This window comes from Pleuronectes platessa, chromosome 7, assembly GCF_947347685.1.
Source record: "Pleuronectes platessa chromosome 7, fPlePla1.1, whole genome shotgun sequence".
NCBI lineage: Eukaryota > Metazoa > Chordata > Actinopteri > Pleuronectiformes > Pleuronectidae > Pleuronectes > Pleuronectes platessa.
In genome coordinates, this window is record NC_070632.1 from 27341619 (window position 1) to 27364996 (window position 23378).

The following is a 23378-nucleotide window of genomic DNA, read 5'->3' on the forward strand; positions in this document are numbered from 1 at the left end:
TGTATATCCCGACTGGGAGAGGTAGGTAGTCAGAGCAGTTAAACATGAATCCACACTTTGGCGATGTATTACGGGAGTCTAAATGTACATAATACTGTATTAATACTTGGTTGCTTGTACATATATATTGTGTTGCTTGGAATCTGTAATTACTTTTAAATGGACTTTAGTCTTAGGATCGCTAGCTTGGCTACCATTAGCTTTGGTCGTAGCTACTTAGCTAGCGTCGACTTCGCCATGAAAGTGTACTTCAGCTTGTCTTTCTCCCATGTTAGGCTGCCATTGTGAGGGTTCTCAAAGAGCATTTCCCATGTTAAATATTCCACCAGGTATGTCACCAAACGCCCATTCAAATATTTTGTGAGTCATTTGTTTAATGTGATATTTATTTTCATGTAAATGCTCAGTCTGTGTATATCCCGCCTGGGAGAGGCTGCCATTGTGAGGGTTCTCAAAGAGCATTTCCCATGTTAAATATTCCACCAGAATAAACGGCTGGCTGCCAATGGTTCCATCGTGGTCTCAATCACACAACGCAACGAGAGAGTACACAACCGCTACATGAGCAGCAGGAGGATGTCACTGCAGGACGATGTGCGCCCCAGGATGATGTGTGCAGCAGGATGATGTGCGCAGCAGGATGATGTGCGCCGCAGGATGAAGAGCGCCACAGGATGATGTACCACAGGACGATGTGCACAGCAGGACGATGTGCGCCGATGTGCGCCCCAGGATGATGGCACTGCAGGACGATGTGCGCCCCAGGATGATGTGCGCCGCAGGATGATGTGCGCCGCAGGATGATGTGTGCTGCAGGATGATGTGTGTTGCACAATGATGTGCGCCGAAGGATGAAGTGCGCCGCAGGACGATGTGCGCTGCACGATGTTGTGCGCTGCAAGATGATGTGCGCTGAAGGATGATGTGCGCCGCACAATGATGTGGATGAAGTGCGCCACAGCACGATGTGTGCAGCAGGACGATGTGCGCTGATGTGCGCCCCAGGATGATGTGTGCTGCAGGATGATGTGCGCAGCAGGATGATGTGCTCCGCAGGATGAAGTGCACCGCAGGACGATGTGCGCCCAGGACGATGTGCAGTGATGATGATATGCGCTGCAGGATGACGTTCGCTGCATGATGATGTGCGCCGCAGGATGATGTGCCGCAGGATGATGTGCGCAGCAGGATGATGTGCGCCAAAGGATGAAGTGCACCGCAAGATGATGTGCGGTGATGATGTGCGCAGCAGGATGATGTGCGCTGCAGGATGATGTGCGTTGCAGGATGAAGTGCGCCGCAGGATGATGTGCGCTGCAGGATGATGTGTGTTGCACAATGATGAGCGCCGAAGGATGAAGTGCGCCAAAGGATGAAGTGCACCGCAAGATGATGTGCGGTGATGATGTGCGCAGCAGGATGATGTGCGCTGCAGGATGATGTGCGTTGCAGGATGATATGCGCGGCAAGATGATGTGCGCTGCAGGATGATGTGTGTTGCACAATGATGAGCGCCGAAGGATGAAGTGCGTCACAGGATGATGTGCGCCGCAGGATGATGTGCGCCGCACTGTTAAGTGGGGCGGCATTGCTAGCTCTACGTCCAACCCTCCTCCTTTATCCCGGCTTGGGACCAGCAAAGTGAGCCAAAAGAGACACTGTGGCCGAGCAAGTTTTGTTTTTCATAAGTTTTTTTTTTTTTTTTCAGGGTCCTGAAAGGGTTCAGTTTTACCACGTTCCACACTAGAGGTCAGGAAATGTCTCGATTTTTAGATGCATCACGATGTGGACTCTGCATCGATGAAGAGACTGAACTCAATTACTCATGAGGTGCGGTCAATTTGCCAATTCCACACACAGTGATATGATAGATAATAGAAAACCGCTTCGCGGGCCAGATGACTTTTTTTTTTTTTTTTTTTTAAGTGCTCGTGCCGCCCCCCACGTGACATGAGAAGGTGCCGCCCGTGGTATTCGCCCGTGCCCAAAACCGCCACTGAAAGTAGGAACAACAGTACTCCCTATGCTAAATGTACATTGTATCGTATGACATTTTCAGACATTTCCCTCATCTATTTTTGAGAAGTATTTATCTCCATGTGTCAGTAAGACTTGATTTTCAATCCCTATGGTAATATGGCACTCTTTTCTATTAACCCTGTGACATAAAATGAAATACCTACATTATATAATCACTTATAAATGCTTGAATTCACTAAATATGAAAATGTATTTAGTTAGGAGAAAGGAATGTACTTTATTGCCCAAATATATCAGCTACTGCCAGACTTAATCTAGAAAAGACTCCATCCTTCAGTATTGATTTAACTTTTTATGAATTAAATGACTGTTCTCTTATTAATGTCAACAGTTTGATGCTACATGCTAAAGGCCGGTCAGGCTACTCTTGATTCTGCAGCTTCGAAAAACCTTTGAGTTCATAAGATCTCACTCTTTATTTTTAGAGGCCCTAAGTGTGTCCTTTAACTGAATGAGCCTTGTGATAAAACTATGTTCTCAACTGTGTCCAAAGTCAAGACTGAACATTGAGCCAACACAGATGGAATCAATCTATCATATTTTTCTATTTGTCTCATTATGCTTAAGAAGATTCTACATCCTCTGTCCTCAACAGTTAAGAGTGAGGGAAAACTACCCCAAAACATTTTGACTGGAAAAATTATTGTCGGAACTTCAGAAGGAGCCACATGGGAGAGTTTGTATTCCTTGATGCGCTGAGAAGAAAAATGCAGTTTTCAACAGTTCATGGGATCATATGTTCAAAAGCTACACAAACGCTTCGAAAAGGTACCTTCCATATTAAATGAGTTTTTAGATGTTTGTGTGTAAACCTATGCTGCACCCACACAGCTCAGTGTGAACTCAGTGTTTAGAAGAGCAGTCTAATGTGTCACAGGAAAACATGATGTGACTTGAACAGATGTGAACTTTTGCAAGATATTTAATTCTTGTACTTCTTAAATCTCTTGTAAAATACAGAGAAATTGAAAATAAAAAACATATCAGTGCTTCCAAGTATTTAACGATAAAAGATATGGTTCCAAAACAATAATAGAATGTGCTTGTAAGTTTCAGGAAAAAATTAAACACCACAGAAAAATGCAGAATTAGTGTAAATCATAGTTCAAATCACAGGTTTATTATTGGTTATTTGGGAGTGAACTAAATAAGGCACATTCACACATGATTAAGACTCATCGCTGGGTTTGAAATTTGAAACAAAAAGATGCTTCGGTGTGTGACAGGCTAAACACAGACAGAGGGAGAGCACCGTGTCAACCTGGTGAACAGTCACAGAGGGAACTGGGGCAGTGAGCATCACCTTCACTCAAACTGTATGCAATCAAATACATACAGTGAGGTAAGTGAGGTGTGAGAAGTTTACATTAATGTGACCAGTCACACTGAAGGGGACAATTGTACAGTACTGCCCTGTAACTTTTTATATTGTAATACAGTTTTCTTGAAATGGTTTTGAATAGTTATGATGTTATAGGAGCAACCTGCTGGTTGTGCATGTTTTATTTGGCTCCTCTATGTTTCACATCACCGCTGGTTACTGTTAAAACTCATACCATCTGTTGTTAGTTTCATCTCTTCGCGGGCAGTCATTAATTTAATTTCATTCCATTGTATTGTACAACCGAGCTGCAGTGACTTGAAACGGGCTTGAGATGGGTTAAAACATCAATACTGAAACAAATACAGAGAAGAGTTTGTTTTTACCCCTGACGTGAAAACTTCTAGTCAAATATAAAATGTTACACTTGAGCACATTACTGAAAAATTCACAAATGTAAACTTGAAGTTTTGCTAGTTATTTACTAAAATTGTACTTAAACATAATAGATCCGTCACTTTATCTGTCATCGAATTAAAAGTGCATAAAAACTTAAATCAAACCTTTATATACACCCACACAGTTTTGATGAAGTAGAATGAGCCGTTATTAAGTGGATAAAGCTGCTATACATACACATCACAGCTGCCAATTTACTAAGTTCTAACAACCAATGATTTTAGTTCGTTTTCCTAGACGGTTATGTTTTCCCATCACAACCTCTGCAGTCCTGTTTATCTGATAGTCAGATAAGAAAAATTCATAATCGTAGATGAAAATCTTTTTACCTGTGGATGACATTTTCTTGCATGAACCGGCAATATAGAGTAGTAGGGGGCTCAGCTTCTATTTATCAAGTTGAATGAGGATTATATCAACACATTTCTGTGGTTAAAGGTGCTACGTGTACTCTGTTTGTTGTCAGGAGCAAGCGGTGGTGATGGTTTCTTGCCTAACTTGTTGGTTAATCAGCAGGATTAGACAACAGCCACACAACTGATTTCCACAAAACTTGGTGGAAGGATGGGAAATGGGCCAAGGACCTTTTAGGGTGGATCCAGACAAAGAGATGGATTTTTTTTAACATTCTCACCAGTTTCCCAGAGAATAATGCATGAATGTTGATGAAGCAAATCAGGCATATTTAGAGTTTGTGGTGCAGCTTCACTGAATTTAAATGACTGTTGGTTCGCTGGGTCCAGCCACTTAAAACGTTTGTTTTAAAAGTGATATATAGCTATCTATTATTATTATGATTATTATTATTGTTGTGCATTCTTTTCATATTCTACCTAAACTGTACCACATATATGTATTGACATAATATACAATAGGTTAAATGTGAAAAGACATATGCATATACGCATACAGTATACTGCAAATACTGTATCTGTAAATTACTTCACACTGCATTACAGTGACAGTTAAAATAAATACACATGCGTCTGACAATTGGCAGCAAGTTTCAAGAATCAAACTCAATTGGCTGAAATTAACTGAAAATCTGACGATACGATTTGGAAAATCATCTACATGGATTGATTTGTAGAGAATGGATGAAAAACATGCAGAGCCAGAGGTGTGATCCTTCAACTTTATCCATGTCTGGGAAGAAAACACATTCTCACATTCAGGAGAAGTCGAACCTCTCTGAACACACAACACCCTCCCAACAACACAGTCATAAATAAAATTTAAATGTATCCAAATAATGAAACACTACATGGAGTAGTACGATGTTAAATGGGAGTGAAAAAAATAGAGAGCCACTCAAACTGTAAATCAAATTCAACCCTGTAATCTATCTAATGTCTAACATTCAAGTAAAACAAAGCTCAGATTAGAGCTGCACTCTAATGGCTTTACATAAAGCTAAAGCAACAACATTCAAACAGTATCAAACTAAAACAACATCAGTTTGCATCCCTTTTTCTTTTTGTTTGGCCTAGAAGTAGAAGAAAGTGCTTCACACTCAGGAGAGGAGGGGGAGTTAGAGAAGCTGCTTCAGGGTGGACGAGGGAGGGGGAGGGAGAAATCCTCAGCTCTGTTAGTATCACTGCTCAAGTCACAATGAAATGATACTTTAGCAGAATCTTTTAAATCCATATTAGCTATGGAAAAATCATGTTGAGGCCCGATTTAATGAAGGGAATCATTCAGCCCAGTTAATTTAGCACAGTGTTTGCATTGTTAAAGACAAAAAGGACACAACAATGTGAAAAACGCCAGGTCCTAAACATGTTTTATATGTATTCAGTTGTGTTGTGGATGTTTCTCAATTAAGAAATGTAAGTCAACAGGATGTTTGCTAGGATGGAAAAGATTATTGCATTTGAGTGCATCTACTCATACATATAAAAATTAACTCCTGAAATGTGTTCCTTCAAATCCAAGAATTTCTCGAGTTTAAAAACAACGACAGAAAAGGAATCTGTGGATTTGTGTGTGCTGTCAGAAATGTGTAACGGAAACCACTACACACCTTTTACACTTCATTGTGACTTTAAAGGATCAGTTATCCCAAACTACAAAATATATTTTCACTTTACCTTCCATGCAGAAACAGGTAGGTATTTGGTTCATCCCAGTTTTGAGTCAGTCTCTAAGATTTCTGCCCCCACCTCTGCACAGTGGAAGTGGATAGAAACAACATCCCTATCTGCCAACAGTGTTGTGGTTACTTCACTGGAGAAGACCAGATCTTACTGTGAAGATCTTTTTTAATACAACACAATTGAGAAGGTGCACGTGCTAAACCCTGATGTATGATGTTGTAACTCTGCAGTTGAAAGCGCTGCAGTGGAGACAGGGATAACGTTATTGCTGCTGTGATAGCATTGAATAACCTGACCATAAAGTTCTGAACCTGTGTGCAGTGTTGTGTCTGATTAATTGGACTTCATGGATCATTGTCTCACGCCCACATCATTGCGGCACTGTATTATTTTATTACAATGCTGTTTTTGGACTGAATAAATGAAAAGAAGAGACCAATTCTAGTCATACAAGTTATATAACTCCCTTCATCTCTATTGTACTGGAGTGGAGGCAGAAATTTGAACCTGCAATACAACTACAGGTACAGTAAGTGATCACATAGGTTCTTTATAATATGATTGAACTCTTTATCTTGTGTTGTTCCTGTGAAGTAAAACTGTATAAAGTTTTAGCTCCAACCAGCTTTTAGTTGAATCCATTCGACTGTTGGATGGGGGGGTGGTGGTCAGCGGTGTGGGTGGGATTAGAGTTTCCATCTTTGCCTTCTGAAGTCAAGGGCTCTGTGTCAATGCAAGACCGAGTCTGGTCGTCACACGGCTCCACTAATGTTCCACTCATGGGCTGGAGGCTTTGGCTGTTGGCGTGAGACGGCTCCTCTGACTCATGTGAAGCAGAGAGGTTAGCGAGGATGTGTGTGGGAGGGGCTTCAAACAAATAATCGGCATGTGATGACGTGTTGGATGGCGGAGATGGGGAGGTCTCACTACCGGTGCTACAGCTCGAGACATCCGTGGAGTGAGCTTCATCTGTGTCTCTGGACGTGTGAACACCTGCTGACAGAGTGTCCTCAGCTGTTCTGGGGGCATGTGTGTCTTCGGTCTGATTGCTCTCTTTCTGGGTGCATTCAAATGCATTGCAAGTTGGAAAAGACACCAGCCGCTTTATTGTGGTTTCTCCAGAGTCCAGGGTGTGACAGCGTCCCAGGGGCCGCTCTCCCCGCCGGGGCCCGGGCTCGCAGCTTCCTGATGGACTACTGCCCTCTACTGTCTCCCCTCGCCTTAACTTTCTCCTGTCTTGATTCTTCTGTGAAGAAACAAGGTTCAACTGTTTTACTGTTACTGTCATTCATCCTAATACCTAGAATACAGCTGAGCTAAATATCATTCCACACTGACCAAAGGGCAGAAAATAGTGCAAAATGACATGCATCATAAAATGAGGGCAGGTGATTAAGTTGCTGTTTGCACAGCCGTATGTTAACACAGCAAATTGTGTTAGCATACATTGGCAGAATAAATAAACAGATTACCAGTGTACCCCACCTCTTGCCCCTTGTCAGCTGGGATCGGCTCCAGTCCAGTCCAATATCTAAAGTGGTATAGATATTGGATGGACAGATGCCACTCCAACTCTAAAACTGTAAGGTACTGTCTAAGAACATGCTTGCTTTTTTGTGAAATTCAACAAATTCAACAAATTCTCCATTGTTGATTATCATACATTTAATTTCATTCTGAATATATATGCATGTATTTGACATAAAATCTGTTTAATTTTTCATGATTTCTGAGATGTCTTCAAAATACTAGAAATATGATAAATATCTCAGAATGGTATTGCCCCGAAACATGCAAGATTTTTCACCGCCGCACTGACGAGAAAGTCGGATTTATTTTTACAATTAGTATAAATGTCATATTTTATTCGACTTTCACTACATTTTCTTTGTAAAGACAGATATTGAATTAAGGGAAATTTCACCAATTTGAAAGACAGTATTACCGGCCATGTTAATATACTATTGTAAGAATCTATAAGAGCATTCAAGTGTACAGTTGAGGATGACATGTCAGTATTCTGTGAGCTATGGTGTAATAAAGTGAAGCAGAAACTGGTGAATGAATACATAAATGGTCAGTCACTACTTTCCATCCTCTGTAGACCACGAATGTCTGTCAATTTGTTGTTGAGGTATTTCACTATGGACTAAATAGGTGGACTGATGACTTCTCCTTGGCCTCCTTGCCTTGTTGTGGCCAATACATGCTCACATAAGGAGTGCAACAGTGAGAATGTGCACAGTATAATACCTGGTTCAGGGTTGGTGAACACCTGGGGGGAGAACCAGAGGAACCTTTCTTCATCTGCTGCGTCCTGAGTTAAAGGACATTAAAACAAAGTTTAAAAACGGCTTTAAACAAGCAAAGTCTATAGAACTCTAGATAAACAAGGCAGTCTACCTGCTGATGGACTGAGCCAGTTTCTGTCTCCTGCCACTGGAGTGATCCTGCAGCTTGAGACGCTGCACAAATGAATGAGCTGTAGTGGTGACAACAGAGAGAGATCATATCCTGATTAACTACTGACACAGTAACTGACAAAAATGCCTGAAATGAGAAGAACATCTCAAGTACAGTTTGATAGCCTTTTTCTAAAAGCTTTAAGTAAAAGGTGTCTTCTCATCAAAGAGGATTTGTGGCAGTTTGGAAATGATCAATGCTGCCAATATTACCAAGAGCTCCTTTGGGCACAGAGAGGAGTTTGATGGGTTCATCATCAGGGGAAAGTCCAGACGCCTTCTGCAGAGCTCTCAGGATCTCAGTGTTCTGCAGAGGAGAAGAGGAATCAGTGATACGGATATCAATCTTTCTAATCCTGCTTCAGGTTATTTGTACATTTCTCCACAAACCACTTTAATTTACAGTTGATCTTTAATCCTGTTGACCCATGGAAAATCAAATCACAACTGACAATAACTTTCTGATGTGACATATACAGGAATATTCTTTTAAAGACACCTTACATACAGTAAGTGCATCTGACTTGTAAACAATGAGTGCACTAGACAGGAGAAGGAGTCAGTCTAACAATAGTAAAGAATTATGTGTCGTTCTTGGCGCCGCTTTGTGCCAGGGCCCTAAAAGTAAAAGTGTCGAAAATGCCTCAATTTTAATTCAACAAGTTACAGATTTGTATTTTATTTCAGGTTTGGTAAGACATGATTGATCTTAAATTTGTTTGGACACTGCTGTTACTGACATTTCTTTTAATTCCACCTCAATGTAGCCACAGTGATACTTTTCTGTCGGCACTCTTTGTCAAGCAGGAACACTCCTAAATACACCTGTCCAACAAGTGCTACAGTCCTCTAATCCTTTTATCATGAATCTAGAAAACAATGTGTCATTTACAAGACATTTAAGAAACATATATATATATATTTATATATTTATACATATATACAGTGTTCGCAGGACCACCTTTCCCCCCAGTTCGTAGGCGCAGTCCAGTGGCGTCCTCTGCCTCTTGTTTCTTAGGCCGGCTGAGGCTCCACTCCTCAGCAGCAGCTCCACCAGTGCCTGGTTTCCGCCCCGCACCGCCTCATGGAGAGCCATGTTCCCCTGAAGGTTTGCTACATTCAACAGGGCGTTACTCTGCAAACACACATTTTACATCTCTTAGAAAAGGCATCTTTCTGAAGTTCCTACACTGATGTTTGTTTGAGTGTTCATTGTCTGATAACTTTGGTTGTAATTAGTCATTTGGTGCCATAAGAACAAGGTGAAATGTCATGATCGACACTTGAGATTGACTCGCAATTGGACGAGTGAATGCATGGGTGGGACCTTGATACAGTCACTGTGTGGAATATGTAAGATTGCTGGTTTCAGCAGTTTGTTTGCTGTGTCATACAGACACTGGTGATTTTAAACATTAATGTTCCTCGTGGCACTATTCATTGAAACATATTAAATAAAAGGAGTAGTGATGCACCGATTTATCGGTACTGGCCGATATTCGCCTTGTTTACTGATATCGGCTTATCGGTAATAAACTTGACTTTCACCGATATCATTGGCCGATGTTCATATTTGTTGTAAAACCGCTGGGCACGTGCCGCGGCTGGGGGAGCAGTCGCTCCGTCGCCCTCCTCTCCACGGCCAGAGGCTCAGCGGCCAGAGGCTCAGTGTGCGGCACCGGGAGTCCTAATCCGGTGGCGCCTAACGGCGTCTCTGGTGCGGGGGCTTTCTTTCTCTTGGACCGCGGGGCGGTGTCCATCGCCGGCGCGGAAGGCGGGCCGTTGGAGGGGACCGGGTACGGCGGTCGGCGGCGGCGACTCTGGAGGCGTGTCGGGCCCTTCTCGCGGATCACCTCAGCTACTGCGACCGCTGGGGGAACCCTCCGGCTGGCGCCTAGCAGCTGACTGAGAACTGGTGCGGACCAGGGGAATCCAACTGTTTAATTAAAACAAGCATCGCGAAGGGCCACGGTGGGTGTTGACGCGTTGTGATTTCTGGCCGACACTCAAAACAGGTAAAACTGAGGAGGGCTTGTTAAGTTATCTTGACTCACGCAGTGTAACTTGGTGTAAAAAGTATGAGCGTAGCGTCTGTTTAAGTACTTTATTATCATGTGCATCGGCTCTATTCATCCGTCTAATGCACAGGCTAGCCCGCTACCCCCGTTATCAAAGTTCGTTATAACCGTATGTGACCGTACACACATGCTGTAAGTGCTCTAACCAGCCACCGTCAGCCGGACACACTTGTCACATTAATCATAGAGTCGTAGTTGTGATTTTGGTTTATTGTGATGTAGGGAATGGAACAGGAAGTTTCCATTCCGAAATGCTGGCGTTAGCGGACCAATCACAGCCAAGTGCTATCCGTGGGCTGTCCGTCATTTCGACGTGTAGTTAAGGCCTCAGTATGCTTCTCCGAGTCCGTTTCGGAATGACGGACGGACGGATCGGACGGACCCTTTTTGATTTATAGTTCTACGAGCATTTTTGTTGTGAAAACAATTCACCGCCAGATCAGTAGATGGCGCCACTGAATTCGAGCATAGAGAAGCCTACCTCATGAGGTATATAGAAGAAGTCCACGCTGGTTTATTTACGTCCTCCCGGCTCCTCACACACAGGGAACAATGGTAACAGAAACAGGATGTTGATGACGCGACAGTTTTTGCTGAATAAAGTGACACCCAGCGGGTCAAAATGTTTATGTTATCGTGTCTTAGCGCAGCGGTTCCCCGGTCTTGTTTCCAAACGCGTTGCTAATTCAACAGCTGCAACAGCTTGAAGCTACACGGAGGCAGCTAGCTTCCCCCCAGCTTCCACACACAGTCAGCACGGACAGCCGATACTAACTACTACCAAGTGTTTGCTTCTAACCTGACGGTGTTTGAGAAACAGTGTCATGAGAGCCGCGGGATTAAAGTCAGTGGGTTTTTGCGCTGTTCCCACCGCAGTTAGCATGGTGGCTAGCCCGCTACCCCCGTTATCAAAGTTCGTTATAACCGTATGTGACCGTACACACATGCTGTAAGTGCTCTAACCAGCCACCGTCAGTCGAACACACTTGTCACATTAATCATAGAGTCGTAGTTGTGATTTTGGTTTATTGTGATGTAGGGAATGGAACAGGAAGTTTCCATTCCGAAATGCTGGCGTTAGCGGACCAATCACAGCCAAGTGCTATCCGTGGGCTGTCCGTCATTTCGACGTATAGTTAGAAAAATGAGCGCGGCACGAAAAGCTCTTCCACGTTGGAGAGGGCGGTCCTATCTGTCCGTGTCCGTCAAAACGCAGAAGCATACATTGGCCTTTAGAAAAATGAGAGCTGCACGAAAAGCTCTCCGAGGAGCCTCGGAGAGGCACGGAGAGGGCGTTCCACGTTGGAGAGGGCGGTCCTATCTGTCCGTGTCCGTCAAAACGGAGAAGCATACATTGGCCTTAACTACACGTCGAAATGACGGACAGCCCACGGATAGCACTTGGCTGTGATTGGTCCGCTAACGCCAGCATTTCGGAATGGAAACTTCCTGTTCCATTCCCTACATCACAATAAACCAAAAATCACAACTACGACTCTATGATTAATGTGAGAAGTGTGTTAAGCCAGCGGCGTTGTCCGGCTGACGGTGGCTGGTCAGAGCACTTACAGCATGTGTGTACGGTCACATACGGTTATAACGAACTTTGATAACGGGGCTAGCGGGCTAGCCACCATGCTAACTGCGGTGGGAACAGCGCAAAAACCCGCTGACTTTAATTCCACGGCTCTCATGACACTGTTTCTCAAACACCGTCATGTTAGAAGCAAACACTTGGTAGTAGTTAGTATCGGCTGTCCGTGCTGACTGTGTGTGGAAGCTGGGGGGAAGCTAGCTGCCTCCGTGTAGCTTCAAGCTGTTGCAGCTGTTGAATTAGCAACGCAGTTTGGAAACAAGACCGGGGAACCGCTGCGTTAAGACACGATAACAAAAGCATTTTGACCCGCTGGGTGTCACTTTATTCAGCAAAAACTGTCGCGTCATCAACATCCTTTTTCTGTTAGTTGCCATCGTTCACTGTGTGTGAGGAGCCGGGAGGAAGTAAATAAACCAGCGTGGACTTCTTCTATACCTCATGAGGTAGGCTTCTCTAAGCTCGACTTCAGTTGCGCCATCTACTGTTCTGGCGGTGAATTGTTTTCACAACAAAAAGGCTCGTAGAACTATAAATCAAAAAGGGTCCGTCCGATCCGTCAGTCCGCAACGGACTAGGAGAAGCATACTGAGGCCTTTAAGGCCAATGTATGCTTCTCCGTTTTGACGGACACGGACAGATAGGACCGCCCTCTCCAACGTGGAACGCCCTCTCCGTGCCTCTCCGAGGCTCCTCGGAGAGCTTTTCGTGCAGCTCTCATTTTAGTATGCTTCTCCGAGTCCGTTTCGGAATGACGGACGGACGGATCGGACGGACCCTTTTTGTACTAAAAGACTAAAAAGGAGCCTATTGTTGGATTATTCCTACAGTTGTACACAGATTTTTTTTCCTTTTGTCTCCGTCATGCTGCGAGGGAATAATAGTTTTTATTGACGGATCTGCTCTAAGAACATTCTGCTCATCTTAATGGATTTCCTTCTGCATAGGAGATGAATAAGCTCTGTAACATCTTTCTCTTTCTGAATTCTCTCAGAGATTTAACATCATTCTGGCAGCATATAATTCAGACTTGTCTTGTTGAAAGAGCTACAACAATGTTGATGGGTCCAACCCAATAAAGTTGCAGTCATGGTGTTTAAATCAAAGTGAAATTGGTTTAATTCATATGTGTTGAACCAAAGCCGCAGTGTGTTTACCTGTAAGAGGATAGTGACTATCTCCAGGTTTCCACAGAGACAAGCAAGTATCAGAGATGTGTTTCCATAGTGATCCTTTTTATTCAGTTTGGCATTGCACTCAAGCAGGAACCTCACCACCTACACACATGAAAGACACAAAACACACTCAGTCCCTTCATCATGTTGATTCAAAATCCTTCACAGCAGGGGAACAGAAGCCAGCATAATTTGAAACTTTGTGGAGACACATTCTAATCCTGGGTGTGAACAGTCAGACTGGGACAGCTGTCCACTTATGATCTGAACACCTGAAACAGGTGCTAATACCAGACCTGAACATGGGCTGACTGTGTGTGCAATGCCAACTGTTCACCAGACGGTGGGGCCACAGAACCTGACAAAACCGATGAACCAGACTTCCTTATTCCAGAGAAATGATCAGAGTGGTGGCTGACCTACTTCTACATACCAACACTTTTTATCACTAGGGTGAAACAACAGAGTAACACAGCACTGTGACCTGCTGCAGGAATCCTGCTGCCATACTAAACGCTGAGGCTGAGCCTGCATCCACATTTCCACAGATTTTCTTCAAGATTTCATATAATAATGAGATTAAATTAAAAAACCAAATAAGAACATATGGATTATAGAACTGTTGACTGATTTTATCAGGGTAATGAGTAACATGTAACTAGAAACATCAGAAGCAGTGGGACACTGTGAAACAGCATTGCTCCTTTAGTTAACCACTTCCCACCCCTACCTGGACGTGGCTGTTTTGAGTGGCCAGGTGAAGCGGCGTGGCGTTCTGGTTCGTGCGGGCGTTGACGTTGGCCCCGTGGCGGATCAGTTGGGCAGCCAGTGCCGAATGGCCGTGCAGGGCGGCAACATGGAGTGGCGAGAAGCCTTCAGCGTTACAGCTGTTAACGCCGAGAGCTCCAGCCTGCAGAACAGACAGCTGCAAGACACAAGGAGAACAGAGGGTCAAATTTGTTCAGGCAGGACAGAAGCAGGACACATCCGAAGGACTGAAGTCATGTTTTGTGTCCTTTTGGCTGCAAACAGACCAGTTTGTTATTGCTTTACTTTAGCGCTCACATGAAGCATTTATAACTAGTATGTAAAGGTTTAATAAGGGGTTAATAAAAACCAATTACATTAATATAATCAATTTTTTATCTTACCATATTCATTATATTTTATTAAATTTATCTTTACTTCTTTGTTTTACTGTATATTTTATAATTCTTTGCTTTCATGTCAAGTATTTTGTTGGATGTTATGATGAATTGTACGATTCAAATAACTGATGGGCTACCATGACTAATACATTAACTAGCACTTTGATCTGCTTACAACTGCATAACGGAGTTTCTTAAACCCTTGTGTACTGCTTACAACTGTGAGAGTATATGGGAATTTAATGTTACTGCCTGATGAGCTGTCACACCTTCTGAGTGGGGGCACAGTTTCGACACTGACAAAGCGGATGACAGAGCAGCGCCTCAGACAGGAGCTCTTCTTCATCTTCCTCTTCCATCCACTCCAGCAGGTAACGCACCTGAAACACACACACACACACACACACACACACACACACACACACACACACACACACACACACACACACACACACACACACACACACACACACACACACACACACACACACACACACACACACACACACACACACACACACACACACACACACACAGAGATGACGTCGACAGAACATGGTGTTCAGGTAGTAATGAGATGTTGACCGCTGCTGTTTAACTTTGCCCTCACCATCTCCACATCACCATCTGCCACAGCGCGCAGCAGCTTCTCCACCTGCCAAAGAGCATCATCATCATTATTGTCGAGTTTTTGAATTATGTCGCTTCCTAGTTGTTGATCTTTAGTTCGTAATGTCTGATCAGTGATGTTGAGGTGAGATTGGTGTGTTAGGTGTGTCTCCTGTGCTATCAGGCTTTTCCCCCGTTACCTCTCTGTGTCGGACCCGTTTTCCCTCCGGTTTGGCCTCGGAACCCAGAGAGGAGGTGCTGGAGACTGAGGAGCGACGGCTGCTGCAATCTGAGGCCAGAGGGGAGCGACTGGGAGACTATGATAAAGAGGAGGTAGAGGAGGATGTAAATTACTGATATATTCATGTACAATATTAACAGCATTTTACTGTTGATGTATTTCAATCCTAAAAAAGTTATTTCCTACAAACAAAAATGTCTTTAGTCAGTAAGGATATTTAAACTACTTATCAGTGTAAATCAACCAAAGAATCATGTTATATATCGTTTGTATTTTAAACTAAGACAAAACAATTAAGGGGCATTGCGGCCCTAGAAGTAAGAAAAATGTCACTTGACGTATAAAAAATAATAGTGCAGAAAACAAGTAAAATACTTTATTCTACCACTGATTACAGCAAAAAAATGTCAACTGGTCATCGTTGTTGTGAAGCTGCACCTCCCTCATGTTGGCATGAAAACACCTGAAGTATTTTAGTCCTCTGAAAGCAGACTTGCTTCATTGAGCTTTGTTTCTAAAGCATGTTGTGGAACCGAACACACCCTTGAAGTGGAAAATGTCGCAGGAGAAAACTTAATGAGTCATGGAAGAGTTTTTGTTTGCAGAAAGCAAATGGAGTTAAAAAATGGTTGTGAATTTCTAATCTCAGTCTAGACTGAATCAAAAATAGATTGTAATTTTTTTCTCTCTGGCACAGAGTAAAATGTTTTTCAGTCTAATTAATATTTGTTGCATATCAGGTTTGGATTCTGTATACCCCAACCTCTCACGTTTACATGTTGCTTGATGAAGACTCGTAAGTAGATCAGACTCACATCAATTCGGCTGCCTCTGCGATGATGGCCGTTCTGACTTAACTGCAACAAAGTGAGGATCTACAGGAAAATGAGAATGCACACCCACACGCACGCACACGCACACGCACGCACACACACACACACACACAATAATAATAAACTAAGATATTAGAATCATTATCGTAATTTTTAAATCCTTATCAACTGGAGAAATTGCTACATTTGTGGGTCTCTCTCCATACCCCTAGGTTTGAAGTGAGGGCTATGCCTTTAGCCCATAACCCTTTGTCCCAACAGGTATTAGGATAGCCTGCCCCTTCACGTGAATGCACAAAACGAAGGGGAAGGGCTAAGGGTAGGGCCAAGGGGGGAAATGGATTTTGGGAAATGGAAAAGCTTAAAATAATGAAAGAAACTTTTGTCAAAGTTTGACAGACCTGAGCCCAGAGAACCAATACTTCTGAAATGTACTTCTGAAACTACTGAAGCCTCAGGAAGATGCAAAACGCAAGTTTTCACTTGGCTCAACATTGAACACTTTGGGAAGTTTTGTATATTCAACAGACATACAGAACATTTCTATGTTAATCTGGTATGCTCTCCTCTATTAGTGTTGCTGACCTTGGTGTTGAGTGCACACTGCAGTGGCGAATCTTTGCTCTTGTTAGGGACGTTGGTACTCGCTCCGTTCTCCAGCAGCACCTGGATGATTCCCTCGTAGCCCCATCGAGCCGCCATGTGCAGTGCTGTGTCACCTTTCTCGTTCTGCAGATCCAGACGGCATGTTTGGACGTCGTAGTACACCAAGGCCTTCACACACTTTACACACAGAGCACAACAACCATCACAATCATTTTCACTACCAGATATTAAGTGGATCAGGGATTTTGATGAATTGATGATTTGATGAAAATAAAGCATTGTGGTTGTATACCTTCGCCAACCACTGCAATTTCAGTCTACATAACTATTTTTCCAGATTAACATGAGATAACCTTTGACCACTGAAATATAATCAGTTAATCTTTGATTCCAAGTGACAGCTGCTCAAAATTTGAAGAAACTCCCTACAGGCAGACTTGAGATATCATGTTCAAAAGGCCCAAAACATGTTTTTTGAGAGGCCACCCTGACCTTGACCTTTGATGACCCAAATCTAATAAATTAATCTGTTAGTCCTATAGAACATTTGTGCCAAATTTGGTGAAATTCCTCCAACGTGTCCTTGATATATCGTGTTCACAATGCAAAAAAAAATGCTTTGTGACGTTACAGCGACCTTGACTTGAACCTTTGGCGACCAAAATCTAATCAGTTCATTCTTGAGTCCAACTGCACATTTTTACCAAATTTGACGAAATTCCCTGGAGGTCTTCTTGAGATATCTTGATCACAAGAATAGGACGGACAGACAGACAACCTGAAAGCATCATGTTTCTCGCCACTGGCATTCATCAGCGTAGAAGCACAAGTAGGACACAAGCTGCTAATGGCAAATATTAGGCATGTATTGAATAAATTGTTGATTTAACCTTTTTTTTGCTGACTAATTTTGTGGTTCCATATCTGTCTATTAGCAAGATTGAATACTAATAAATCATCGTTAAATACTTTACAGTTTTACCTCTTAGGGCATATCAAATAATGAACAGTTTATATTTAGAGATAGTTTGCACTTACTGCTTTCGTAAGGGGTCATATTAAAGCTTGGGAAACACTGGACTGATAATTATATCAGTCCAGTGGATAATTCAAATTATAGTAGTGTGCCGAACGAGTGGCTGTAATGAACAGATCCTCAGTGTTCGACTTACGTCCTCGTGTCCATACATGCAGGCGAGGTGCAGCGGTGTGTTGCCGTTGTTGTCCTGAGCGTCTGTGTTGGCCTTGTAGTGCAGCAGCAGCAGCTACAGGACAAAGAGTACATCATTCATTGTCATGGATCACATCTATTTTATAGTATCATTTTGTCTTCTATCAATAATCCCAGAGACTCTTTATTCATCTTTCCTAACACAAAATCTGAGATATTGCTTGTAGTTTCATTAAACCCATTCCTGATGCCTCACTTCTTTATAAACCCTCATCACCAGACCAAACTAATGCTGACTCATTACAGCTCCCTCTCAATACATACGGTTTATGTAGCAGTACAGATGCAATATACTTTGATTAAAGTTAGGTGTGGACTCTTCAGATGATTATTATTGTTATCATTTTTACTGTACAATGTTGAACCAGAACATTCTAGTTCATTACTGTATATTCAATTATCTTATTTTATAGTTATACAATCCCACAGTACTGTGCTATGTTCAACTCTTATAACTATTAGTGTTGTTTCAGTACTACATATCTGTTATAATGGGCTTTGTTGTATTTAAAAAAAAATATTTGTTACTGCATGTACTCCACTCTATTCCCCTTTTGGGCGGGACAATTACTCTGGTCAACAATACACCTGGCTTTCTATTGGTTAGGGAATGTTGACAGACTTCTTGCACAAAAAATGCGAGAGCAGTGGAGAAATCTGAGAGCAGATGTTTCACTCATGCACAGAAGCAGTTTGAGTGCAAGGAGAAGAGCTGAAGCTGGAGCACGGGAGATCTAAGCAGAAGCAGGGTATGTTTAAGTGTGAGCATTAAAAAAACTAAATGCCTAAACCTAACTCTTACCCTAACCCTAACCTACAACTAATTCTAAGCCTAAAACGTAACAAGTCTTAACCCTCAAACAAGCCTGTGAAAATGTGAGGACCAACCGAGTTTGCATCACTTTAGAAAAACAAAATGGTCCCTACAAATATATAGGTGCAAGCACACACCCATACACCCAGTATACTTTAGGTTTGCGTGTGAGTGTATTCACCGTGACTCCCTGGTATCCCCGTTGGCAGGCCAGGTGAAGGGGTGTGAGGGCGTGGTAGTCTGTGGCATTGACCGTCGCTCCTTTAAACACCAGCAGGTCGATTAGCTGAGCCTGACCTGTTGTACACAAGAACACACAGATAGAGTGAAGTTAGTAAATCAGTTTTCATGTACATTCGGGCTCTCCCTCTGTTAAAAGGTATTGAAGCTTGTGTTTTATCCCTCTGTATGTTAGCAGCTGCTCACCACAGATAGCCGCAGCGTGCAGAGGAGTGTAACCTCGATCATCTCTGGAAAATGGTGTGATGATGGACGGATCATTCAGTCGCCTGCAACCGGATGCCAAAAGCCAGACTGAGTTACAGCAGTAATTCAAAGACAACACTAAAAGTCAAGAGGCAAGAAACTGACAGATCTCAGTTAAAGTCATGGGTGCTCAGGGAAATATATAAAGATCTGATCTTTAACAAATAAGCTGTCTTTGTAAAGGTTCTGATGACAGAAGCTTTCAAATGTTCCTCAACTCTCTTAATCTCTAGATGATTTCTAACAGTTTACGGCCACAGGAAATACGCTGGTGTCATTTATGATCTTTTAATGCAAAAATAGTACACGCAGCTCATTTTACAGTTCTCCAGCTTTACCCTGTGAATGGAAGCTAAATGACCCAGATATCCTGAGTGTGTGTGTGTGTGTGTGTGTGTGTGTGTGTGTGTGTGTGTGTGTTGGGGGGTTGAAGAGGGAAGTGAAATCAGAACACAGCTTTGTTTTTTTTACTGCTGACATGCCACTTTCACTTTTAAACCATGTGATGACATTTTGGGTAGTGTTCACTAGAATTTGGTTTAAGTTAGTGTAAGAGCATTTAGTCATGGTGGATGAGTAGTGTGTCTGGATGCTGACCCGGACAGCTGGAGGTCGCAGAGATCACAGGAACAGAGGGGGTGACACATCCTCACGTCCTCTTCGCTCTCTCCTTCACTTAGCAGACGTTCGACCTCAGCCTCATTTCCACTCGCTATGTGCTACATCACACACAAACACGCACACAATAAGTTAATACAATACAATTTCCTTATTATTGTAGATTGGGGCTCCTACAGTGACCGGTAAATTACCTACATTTCTAGCAGGTTGAGACAACTTGAAAACATTGTGGTAAACCAATGAGCGTCTGGTGGGACGTTGTAGCTGCTGAGAGCAGAGTGGTGGGGCAGCTTACCTCAAATAGACAGTGGATGGGTGTTGCGGTGCTTTGAGACAAGGACCTCATCCTCTCTTTGAACAGCGCCTTGTCGTTCAGTTCACCTGAACCCTAGGGGACAGAACCAACAAAGCATCTGTAACATCAAATACTGCTGAGATACATCATTGATGATCAATTACAACTGTCTGTGTTAGTGTGTGTGTGTGTGTGTGTGTGTGTGTGTGTGTGTGTGTGTCTAAGAGAGAGGTGTGTGTGTGTGTGTGTGTGTGTGTCTTACAGAGTGTGTGTCCTGCAACTTCCCCAGGTTGATGTACTCCACTGCAGCCTCAAAGGTGCTCAGACAGTAGCTGAGCTCATCTTTACTGGAGTGGCTGAAGCAGAAGTTCCTGATGTAGCTCAGGTTGGCCATCCTGCAAACAAAAAACACTATAACATACACAGCTACTGGAAATTCCTCGCTCCACCTGTATCTGTTAATCAGATGAGCAGTGCATTCAGTAAGTAGTCATCCCTGGAGCTAGTTGAAGCACATCAATGATATTGATTAAACAACCTATGTTTCCTGTGCTCCTGTAAAATGATCTGCTACAACTTGTGCTGTCACTACTCTGTCATAATCCCTTAAGAGGTAATTTGGGGGACTATTAGGAATTTGTGACAGAAATAAGATGACATTTTATTGGGTTTTTTTATGGCTTTAATTCAAATTTAACAACTATTATATACATTTACTGTTACAATAATGGCTAAAATGGGCTATTTCCACTTGTTTATTAATTGAAGCAAATCATCTTGCAACCCCTCTTTGGTATCTCACAACCCTCTAGGGGGTCCTGACCCCTATGGAACCACTGGTGAAAAATCCTTGCCATCTTCGTATTTTATATTATATTTCAGTTGAACCTCCTGAAGGTCCACACAAACCATTGTTTGTATTTCTTTCCCAATCAGCCACAAGGCCAGAGGTGTCACGGTGACTCCTCCTCACCAGCTCACCAGTTGGGGATTTCCGTCTTCACCAGCAGGTAGAGGATGACAGAGAGAAGGTCGTCTGCACTTACGGCCTCAATGCTGACTGCAGGGGGACACCACACATTCTGTCAAGTGAAACGCTCAAAACAAAGCAACAGTCATTTTACACCTCATTTCCCCTCCATTCATCCTGCTGTGTCGTCCTCGCGCTGCGTAAGAGCCTCTCCCTCTGTCCAGGCCAAATGACTAAATTGGCCTCTTGACAAACATTAATTAGGAGTGGATCGTACCATGCTACCGAACGACAGTGGGGTTGTTGTTGGCCAATAACCTTGGATTTCCAAAGCAAACTGGACAAACACATTAGAGTCTGACAGAGCATGCACTGTCCCATGTGCTGATCTGATTACAGACAGCGAGCAGGCACTCACAGACCAGGCAGGAGTTCTGTTGGCCTGTCCAGAGAGAAGACCAGCTTACATATTGATGTTACCAAATATTAATCTTTGATTAGGTTAATCAGCAGGGAAACGTTGATACTCGTAACTAACTAAATCTGCACTAATAACAGTAGATATGATGGAGATAACGTTGAAGCAGAGGAGTCTCTCTTTCATGCTAATATAAATAAATGTAATTTAGTTTAAAGGAACAAATACAAAGTTATATTATTTTTTTAAATCTCAAGTTGGTTTTAGGAAATTCAATTCAGTTTAATTTGTGTAGTGCAAAACACATTATACATTATCTCAAAGCACTTTACAGAGTGAGGTTGAGGTAAAAAAATTGGAAGAAACCAAGAGCAGAATTGGGGGAGAATGTGAGGAGAAATGGGTTTGTTCATGTCTTGCTCCTCTAATTTAAGAATTTCTTAAATCTTGCGTGTCAATTAAACCTAGCTCTGCACAGTTTCTCAAACTTTAACTGCGATTACATATTCTTACATCTGTGATCCATGGGAGGTCTTGATTTGAGCATCAGTCTGAACAAAAGCATCAGTTTTGCATCTGATCAAGTATAATTCTTTTTGGAAGTCAAATATATATATCAATAAAGTTTATCTAAAATTGATTGACACAGACAAACAAACACACGCACACTGTGTACCTGTGTGTCTGGGTGTCTGGGTAGCAGTCACAGTGACTCTGCGCAGGCACAGCAGTTTGAGGAGTGGAGAGGTATGCTGGTTGAGCTGACTCAGCTCTCTCTTTGCCCGGGGCAGATTTATACTAAAGGAACACAAGAGTAGCACAGGTTGCAGCAGTGGTAGACAGGAACTTAAAACATGAACCAACAGAGAGGAAGAACATGTAAATTAACCAGTTAGAGAAACTGTGGGAATTCAAGAAAACCACATTGAGGCAGCATCCGTAATATTACATTTATAATGCCAGTTGCTTTCAGCAAGCAGTTGTTTGAGTCTATGTCATTGTTTCCGAACATTTCCATTTCGGCCTTTTCAACTGATTGAACTGACCCGAACTCAGGTTTGACTCCCAGCTCTTTCTGCTGCAGCTCTTGCAGACTCCTGGTGGTTTTGTTGAAGGCAGCATCCTGTTGATGAGCAGCAGAACAAACATTAGATCAGTTCTGTTACCAATGCCATCTATCCATCCAATGTTTCTCTCCCCAGCTACACATTCAAGCTCCTCCTTGGAGAACCTGAGGTGTTCCATCAGCAGATGGAATATTCAGTCCCTCAAACTGCTTTCTGTTCTACCCCAGGTGTCCTCCATGTTAGATGTCCTTGGAAAACCTCCAATAGAAGGTGCCAAAGAGGTATCCTGATATGATCCCTGAACCACCTCAACTGGCCCTTTTCAAAACAAACGTGCAATGTCTCAATTCTGAGCTCCCTCCAGTTCTCCGAGCTCCTCACCCTACCTACATAGATAGCTTATTTCAGCTGCTTGTATCTACAACCTCACTCTTCAGGTCACTACCCAGAGCTTGTAACCATGGGTGAGGGTTGGAACATAAATCGACTGGTAAACCAAAATCTTTGCCTTGAGTTCCCTTTTTCACAATGATTATTACTATAACGTTGACCTCATCTTTGATTCATTTCAACAGAACATTTCTATCAGATTAAAATAAAAGAGTCAGAGAGGACACATACATAACCTAATGTAACTGTAACCAATGGTCTGATTAGCCCTTTTCAAACTGAGATCTAGTTATGTTGCTGTTAGGGAGACCCCTCATTATGCCCCCATTCCTGTTTTACACTGAACCAAACAAAGCTTCCACATGGCCACTTTAGGATACATTCTGGCGTTTCAGAAGCAGAGATGTGACATAGAACACAACAC

General features: G+C 42.7%; 1 protein-coding gene across 4 annotated transcripts in view; it reads right to left on the reverse strand.

Annotated features, from left to right (window-relative positions):
• Positions 1 to 3128: 3128 nt before the first annotated feature.
• The window catches only part of ankrd27 (ankyrin repeat domain 27 (VPS9 domain)), a 36871-nt gene continuing 16621 nt past the window's right edge, over positions 3129 to 23378 (reverse strand). For 3 of the 4 annotated variants that reach the window (XM_053426389.1, XM_053426386.1, XM_053426387.1), the window contains 21 exons: positions 22544 to 22620; positions 22174 to 22295; positions 21091 to 21169; positions 20372 to 20504; positions 20110 to 20202; positions 19791 to 19912; positions 19134 to 19216; positions 18889 to 19004; positions 17835 to 17927; positions 16642 to 16839; positions 16039 to 16098; positions 15183 to 15299; positions 14984 to 15028; positions 14643 to 14753; positions 13956 to 14150; positions 13208 to 13327; positions 9340 to 9513; positions 8592 to 8685; positions 8320 to 8398; positions 8170 to 8233; positions 3129 to 7162 (listed from right to left, as the gene is read on the reverse strand). In XM_053426389.1, coding sequence (XP_053282364.1) covers positions 6545 to 7162; positions 8170 to 8233; positions 8320 to 8398; positions 8592 to 8685; positions 9340 to 9513; positions 13208 to 13327; positions 13956 to 14150; positions 14643 to 14753; positions 14984 to 15028; positions 15183 to 15299; positions 16039 to 16098; positions 16642 to 16839; positions 17835 to 17927; positions 18889 to 19004; positions 19134 to 19216; positions 19791 to 19912; positions 20110 to 20202; positions 20372 to 20504; positions 21091 to 21169; positions 22174 to 22295; positions 22544 to 22620 — 2793 coding nt within the window. In that variant the 3' untranslated portion in view covers positions 3129 to 6544. The remainder of the gene's footprint in view (positions 7163 to 8169; positions 8234 to 8319; positions 8399 to 8591; positions 8686 to 9339; positions 9514 to 13207; positions 13328 to 13955; positions 14151 to 14642; positions 14754 to 14983; positions 15029 to 15182; positions 15300 to 16038; positions 16099 to 16641; positions 16840 to 17834; positions 17928 to 18888; positions 19005 to 19133; positions 19217 to 19790; positions 19913 to 20109; positions 20203 to 20371; positions 20505 to 21090; positions 21170 to 22173; positions 22296 to 22543; positions 22621 to 23378) is intronic. The other variant, XM_053426388.1, reaches the window with a different exon arrangement.